This window comes from Oncorhynchus nerka, linkage group LG18 (assembly GCF_034236695.1).
Source record: "Oncorhynchus nerka isolate Pitt River linkage group LG18, Oner_Uvic_2.0, whole genome shotgun sequence".
NCBI classification, from domain to species: Eukaryota; Metazoa; Chordata; class Actinopteri; order Salmoniformes; family Salmonidae; genus Oncorhynchus; species Oncorhynchus nerka.
The window spans coordinates 51,193,222-51,200,800 of record NC_088413.1 but is presented as its reverse complement, the minus strand read 5'-3'; the positions used below and the strand labels follow the sequence as shown (position 1 = coordinate 51,200,800).

Here is a 7,579-nt window from a genome sequence, read left to right as displayed (position 1 = left end):
GGCAATCACTGTGATTGGTCGGGACGTAACGCAGCAGAGTGTGAAAGAGCTGTGATTGGTGGGTAAGCAGTTCAGCTGTACATCTGAGAGAGGTAGTTGGGCAGGTGCCCAGGTCAGGGACGGATGATGGGGGAGTGGTGTGCTTGTTTGTGGGTGTGTGCGTGTGTAATTGGCTGTGTGGCTGGGGGAGACCGCCGTGCCGCATTAGCGTTGGTTCACCGGGGAGGCAAGGAGGGAGGGAGGTAGGCAGGGAGGGAGGGAGGTAGTGGCAGCTGACAGAAAGGGATGAGCCAGCAGAAGTGATGTGGACTGGACTGAAGGGTGGGGAGAGGAGAGGTATGTGTGTGTTGCAGGGATGGGGGTCAGGGGGGAGGAGGAGAGTCCGGTCTACATTTCACTCACCATTCCCTGTTAGCAGCAAAGACCTGTGGGGATAGGAGGGGGGACTGCAGCAGGGCCTCTCATTCAGTCAGTCTTTCTCTGTACCCCTTCCTCACCCTCTCCTTCCTTGAGGGTTTTTTAGGTTGTTACCTCGGCATAAACCCAAGGTCACTACTCTTAGTTTCCCCTTTCCTTACTTACAAATAAATGAACAGATGATTGTCCAGCTCAACTGCAGCTGCCTGTGTGAGCTACAGAGAAAGAGCCAGCCAACCCTGAACTGAACTGCTTTGCTACCCTTTCTGGTATGTAGAAGAATGAGGGAAAGGGAGAGTGAGGACGACAGGAGGAGGAGGGTTGCAGTGGAGGGAGGACTGAGTGTTGCTGTGACAGGCAGGGACATGGGTGCTTCTTCTCACCTAGCAAGAGCAGCCAGGGAGGAGAGGAGACAGACTCAGTGGCACAAAATGGGCCGTCTGTATGGTTGAGGCTGCTGCCGTCTTGAGCCGGCCCAATGAGTCTATTCCAGTGTGAGTTGAGCTGTGAGTTGACTGAGTTTGAAGTCCTGGGTAACTCTGGGCAGACGAGAGTGCTGCACTGCACTACTGCACTGCCGCACTGCTCAGTGTGTGTGTGTGTCGCCGTATCAGATTTAGAGCAAACAGCTAGGCAGTGGGGTCTCCCAGGGGCCTTGGCACTGTAATAACGCTGCTGTCCTCACCGCCACCGCACTCTCTCGCTCTCTCTCTCAATGTTCTTAATAACCTCCTGCTCAATCACTTCTATAAATTTTCAATTACAGAACACAGCCTGGCATTCCCCTGGAGATTTACTACACAGCGCCACGCCGCATGCTCCATCCCGAGCAGAGTCGAGCCAGGCAGGGAACTCTCATTTGTTTAAGGCAGGGCTGGTGTGCATTAAATCAACCCCTTCACATCCTTCCTCCCATTTCCTTCATTCCTCTACTCCCTCCTATCAGCCCTTCTGGTTTTATAACCCTCCCTCATCCATTATGTTCCTCCTTTTTCTGGAAGCGCTTCCTCGTCTTTCCCCTCGGTTTGTACTTGTTGAACTCCTGAAATGCCTACATCAATTTATGATATCTTTTTTGAACTTATAACAAGGTATGCGCAAACGTACGTATGCACATACAGTACATACACACACACACACACACACACACACGTAACAAATCAGGGAGACTCAGAACTCATCCAATATTCATGAATGGTGATGTTTCTCTTCTTGAAAGAGTAAAGATTAGGGGAAAATAAACAAGAGGCAACTCACTCTGTCATCACCATCTAACATGTAAGCCATTCATTCACTGTTGACACGGACTGTTTGTTCTTATCCAGACTGTTGTACTAGAAAGACCAGCGCAGACAGAACCTGGCTGCCACTAGATCCCCAAACACACACGTCCTACGTCTTCTTAGTCCAGCAACACACTACACTGAAGTCCTGGAAATGTCTCACATCTCTAGAGGTTACCGTAACAACAGGCCCAAGTAGTGTCTTGCTCTCTGATGTATTTCAAAAGGGCAAGGGATTCTCAACATGGATGATACACAACCATATCTGATCACATTAGTGTATATTACATTACGTCACTGTATTTATTCCAATCACTTTTTTATTGACATCATTATAGTTTGTCCAGTTGTATCATATATGTGCTATAGGACCAGACAGACAGACATGCCATCTCAATGTTGCTGTTGGTTGGACCATATCAAACCAGAGGCCTGGGGCATACTGGCCATTCACAACGGGACATGCCATGCAGGCTCCTATTGTGGTTGCTAGGTAGATTCTGCATTCAAAGAAGTACTACAGCAGACGAGAAACATTGACATATTTACCCTATAACTGAGCTGAAAACAGTCAGCTCCTCTCCGCTGTGTACTTCAAGTACAATCTACTCAAAAGAAGCATATTGCAGTGTTTGTGACGCCTCTGTAATGTCATTCACTGTAAAATATAATTTAAACGTCTAAAATAATGAACATCTAATAATTACCAGTCAGAAATAATAATAATCTGCACTTATAATCAAAGGTAATGTGAAAAAAAAAGTCATTTGTTTTTGGACAGAAAGAAACCATAGACAAGACATTAAGTGTTTTAAAATCACTGTTTTTGGCATTCACATCAGTGAGCTTGTCTATCTAACGGATTTAAGGTTACAGTAACTGAAATAACTACATCGGATGTAACCTAACGTAGCAGGCATAAAACACTTGCCTGAATGGGGTCCCCACATTGAAGATATGGTAAATCAGATGTTTCCGGTTATACCAACCCGCTGAGGGTGCGTCTGATGAAGTTCATCGAGGAGGAGGAGCTCATTTCAAATGCAGTAACATCACCTGTTTTTAAACTGTTGCATTTTGGGATGTAGAGGAACAGCAAAAGGACACAACCTCACGACACACGTGTGTGTGTGAGGCCTTCCACACTGAGTGTGGGATATCATGTAAACTATAGTTTCACCATAAAATATACATCTTTCAAGTGACAGTGTGTAACTTCTTTAACAGTTTTTTTTCCATGAACAAATAACGAAAAGCCTTTTGAACACGCAAATGTACAAACGCACATACAAACAGGTGCATATATACACACGCACAGACACGCATACCGTACATACATACATACAAGCATTGTCAGGTTAAACACAGTCAGCATCATTTGGGTGGAAAGCTACAACAATTCACCAGCACAGACATGGGGGGGGGGTCTGGTGATGGTATGTACCACTGTAGTCAGCCATTGTCCGCTGCATAGCACTACATTGTCCATGTCATCTGGAATGCAAACCTCTGCAACTCTGTCTGCCTGAAAGTCCCTCTGCACCCTCCTTCTCCTCTCCCATAGATCAACAGCCAGAGAAAACAGATGGATCAGTGAGTAGCCAGCCTGTACGGCTAAACCCCCCCCCCCACCATGGATACTGAACAAAAATATAAAATGCAACAACTTCAACGATTTTACAGTTACAGTTCAGAGTTACAGTTCACACCTGTCAGGTGGATGGATTATCTTGGCAAAGGAGAAATCAGTCAATTGAAATAAATTCATTAGGCCCTAATCTATGGATTTCACATGATTGGGCAGGGGCACAGCCATGTGTGGGCTTGGGAGGGCATAGGCCCACCCACTTGGGAGCCAGGCCCAGCCGATCAGAAATAATTTTCCCCCACAAAAGGGCTTTATTACAGACAGAAATACTCAGTTTCATCAGCTGCCTAGATGGCTGGTCTCAGACGATCCCACAGGTGAAGAAACCGGATGAGGAGGTCCTGGGCTGGCGTGGTTACACGTGGTCTATGGTTGTGAGGCCGGTTGGACGTACTGCCAAATTCTCTAAAACAACGTTGGAGGCGGCTTACGGTAGAGAAATTAACATTAAATTCTCTGGTGGACATTCCTGCAGTCAGCATGCCAATTGCACACTCCCTAAAAACTTGAGACATCTGTGGCATTGTGTTATGTGACAAAACTGCACTTTTTGAGTGGCATTTTAGTGTCCCCAGCACAAGGTGCACCTATGCAGTGAGCATGCTGTTTAATCAGCTTCTTGATATGCCACACCTGTCAAGTGGATGGACTTGGCAAAGGAGAAATGCTCAATAACAGGGATGTAAACAAATTTATGCACAACATTTGAGAGAAATAACCTTTTTGTGCATGTGGAAAATTTCTGGGATCTTTCAGTTCATGAAACATGGGACCAACACTTTACATGTTGCGTTTATATTTTTGCTCAGTGTAGATTAGATAAAGGCTGGAGTGCAGGAGTCATAGTCAGGCACAGCAAGGGGTTGTGGTATACGATACAGTGGTCACAGCAGAGACTAGGGGGCGGAGACAGCACATTGGTGTTGGCATGGCAACAACAGTTACATTGATGTATATTATTGGACCAGATAATCAGTGTTTGGGTTTTTTGTCCATGGTCCCTCCCTCCAGCTCATCTAGCTAGGCCTATGAATGGCCTCAAGAGGAGAGAGGTAGTTGTCTAATCTCATTGGGATGAAAGAGATGGGCCCGAGACATCACAGGGTGGTTGATGGTGGCGCATCTGAGGAAGGTTTTTGGCACCTTCACACTGGGGGGATAAAGCAGCTTGTGTGTGTGTGTGTGTGTGTGCGTGCGCACACACACACACACGCCTCTCTCCCAGGTCAGAGTTGTCGTGGTATGATGGTGAAGGGGAGTATGGGGCTGGAGGCCTCTAGCTCCAGGGCGGTGAGGAAACACTCTGTAGCGGCAGCAGCGTTGCCCTGAGCCTGCAGCACCTCCCCCAGGCTGTTCCACACGTCGTGGGCCGTCGAGTTCACCTGCACCGCATCCCGAAGGATCTTCTCTGCCAGGCTGTACCGCTGCAGCTGGTGCAGGATCAGACCCTAGGAGATGGGGAGAGAGTGAGTGAGTGAGTGACATAGTGAAGGAGTGAGAGAGAGGGGTGAACGATGTTCTCTGCCAGGCTGTACCGCTGCAGCTGGTGCAGGATCAGACCCGAGAACAGAGGGAGAGTTAATACAGTCTGTAACACCGACTCAGAGAGGAGCGAGGAGTTTAAACCCTTCTGTTTATCACTGCCCAGCTGACTCCATCCTAGTGACACACACACGAGAGAAAGAGAACTGTACAATCACACACTCCATTTAGTCACATCCTACACTCATGTAATCTCATCCTTTCAATTAACTTATCAAAGCAGCCAGCCTTGAAAAAACAGGCTAAGTAACTGTTAATCTAACACAAAAGGTCAGCCGTTGTCGCTACAGTAGACAGCTATATCATTCACAGAGCAACCTTGAGGCTCTTTCCCCAAGGCTCCATGGAGAGAAAAGGGCTCAAACGGACAGACACACACAGAGAGAGAGAGAACGAGAGAGAAAGAGAAGAGAGAGGAAAGAGAGATTGAGAAGAGCGAGACAGGGAAAGAGAGCGAGAGAGAGAAAGAGCAAGAGAGGAGAGAGCAGTCAGCACAGTTAGAGGCCAAGGAGAGCCATCTCCTCCACCCTGTACCTCTTCACAGAACTCTGGCTGAATGACATAAAGAGGTGTGTGTGTATATGTGCCCCCTGTCGCTCCCCTGAGTTGACAGGCTGTTGAGATGTGACAAGCCTGCTTATTGCGGACCAACGAAACAGACGCCAAAATAAATCCAAAATGAAAAAGCTCAGATACAGCAGAACTGACACAGAGTGATGTGTGGCTGTGGTCCCGGCCGCAGCAAGCTGCTCTGAGCTGCTACGCTGCTTAATTAGTCAAATGTGTGTGGGAAAGCAGGACTGGCACTGTAGCCAGAGACAGACACCCCTGGGACACGCCACAAGCATAGATGGAGAGAGTGATATGGAGAGAAAAGGAAAGAGAATACAGAAATAGGAGAAGTCTGGACCCTGCCCTTCCTGCATTAACACCAACTCCATTTAAATTGAAGACTTCGAGAGAGAGAGAGAGAATAAAGAAGGAGTAAAAGTCATTGCCCCTTTAACATCATTAACTGTTAAAAAGTCACTGGCTGCTGCTACTGCAGCGCATCGTTGGCATCTTCTCAGTAGAAACAGTGATAACTACATCTAATAACTGTCCGAAAGCGTCGACGAGCTGGCACACCACTGCTACCTGATCGATCAAGTAGTGGTTCGCAGCGAGTTAGCATTAGCAGAGAAACACTACCCGTATAATACCACCACCAAACTGGAAGACGTGCAGCGCCATCACTAGATAAGCCCGTCTAGGCCCATCAAAGAGCTCAGTAACACAGGCTAGTTGGGGGATACAGGATCTGTGCTACTGTTGTCGCGATACCAGAATTTTGACTTCAATACCGATACCAGATTTAGTATCACGATACTCGCTACCATCACAATACTGGATACCAAAACGATACCAGGGCAACAAAAAAAAGAAAGGGTTAATGGCCAAAGTCACAGAATAGAACTTATTCAAGACAGAGTACCAGTCAAAAGTTTGGACACGCCTACTCATTCAAGGGTTTTTATTTATTGTTACTATTTTCTACATTGTCGAATAACTATGACTATGAAATAACCCATATGGAATCATGTAGTAACCAAAAAGATGTAGATTTTTAAATATATTTTATATTTGAGATTCTTCAAAGTAGCCACCCTTTGCCTTGATGACAGCTTTGCACACTCTTGGCACTCTCAACCAGCTTCATGAGGAAGTCACTTATTTTAAAATGGTACTGATCAATAATGTTTGCATAGAATAAGCCATCTCTTCTTTTATAAAAGTGTGTACTGTCTCTTCAAGACCCATGACGTCATTCACAAACACAGTTCGAGGCACAAGCAAATATTATCTTGACTGGAAGAGATGTGAGGCGGGGGAGACGAAGTGAATGAAAAAGGTTTTTGGTCACAATCAGCTTTGAAATCAGCAATATTTTGCATTATAGTTTGCATATTATCCCAAACACGGTACTAGGGTAGTGAATTGATGGAAATTTAGCCTACAAAGCTGGAAGCTACTGGTATCTTCTTGAATTTTATAGTGTTCCAGCCTGTAATGGACATTGTTTTGTTAACAGTAATGAACAGTTTTACCCTTTCTACATGCCGTGTTGCATTATTGATGTGTGTTAACTTTTGTGCAGCATAAGTGGTGATGCAGCCCAGACTCCCAGTGAGTGCAGTGGCTCCTCAGGACAGGACGTTGGAGACACGGAGGAGGCACGGAGACGACACGGAGGAGGCACGGAGACGACACGGAGGAGGCACGGAGACGACACGGAGGAGGCACGGAGACGACACGGAGGAGGCACGGAGACGACACGGAGGAGGCACGGAGACGACACGGAGGAGGCACGTTGGAGGAGGCACGGAGGAGGAGGAGGCACGGGAGACACGGAGGAGGCACGGAGACGACACGGAGGAGGCACGGAGACACGGAGGAGGCACGTTGGAGACACGGAGGAGGCACGTTGGAGACACGGAGGAGGCACGTTGGAGACACGGAGGAGGCACGTTGGAGACACGGAGGAGGCACGTTGGAGACACGGAGGAGGCACGGAGCAGGCACGGCGGAGGCATGGAGACACGGAGGAGACACGGAGGAGGCACGGCGGAGGCACGGAGACGACACGGTGGAGACGACACGGTGGAGACGGCACGGTGGAGACGGCACGGTGGAGACGGCACGGTGGAGA

The 7,579-nt window shown here is 47.6% G+C and overlaps 1 protein-coding gene across 3 annotated transcripts in view; it reads right to left on the bottom strand.

Annotated features, from left to right (window-relative positions):
* Positions 1 to 2,002: 2,002 nt before the first annotated feature.
* Positions 2,003 to 7,579, bottom strand: part of LOC115146053 (tetratricopeptide repeat protein 7B) — a 64,092-nt gene continuing 58,515 nt past the window's right edge. For all 3 annotated transcript variants that reach the window (XM_029687825.2, XM_029687826.2, XM_029687827.2), the window contains one exon: positions 2,003 to 4,796. In XM_029687825.2, the coding sequence (XP_029543685.1) occupies positions 4,575 to 4,796 (222 nt within the window). In that variant the 3' untranslated portion in view covers positions 2,003 to 4,574. The remainder of the gene's footprint in view (positions 4,797 to 7,579) is intronic.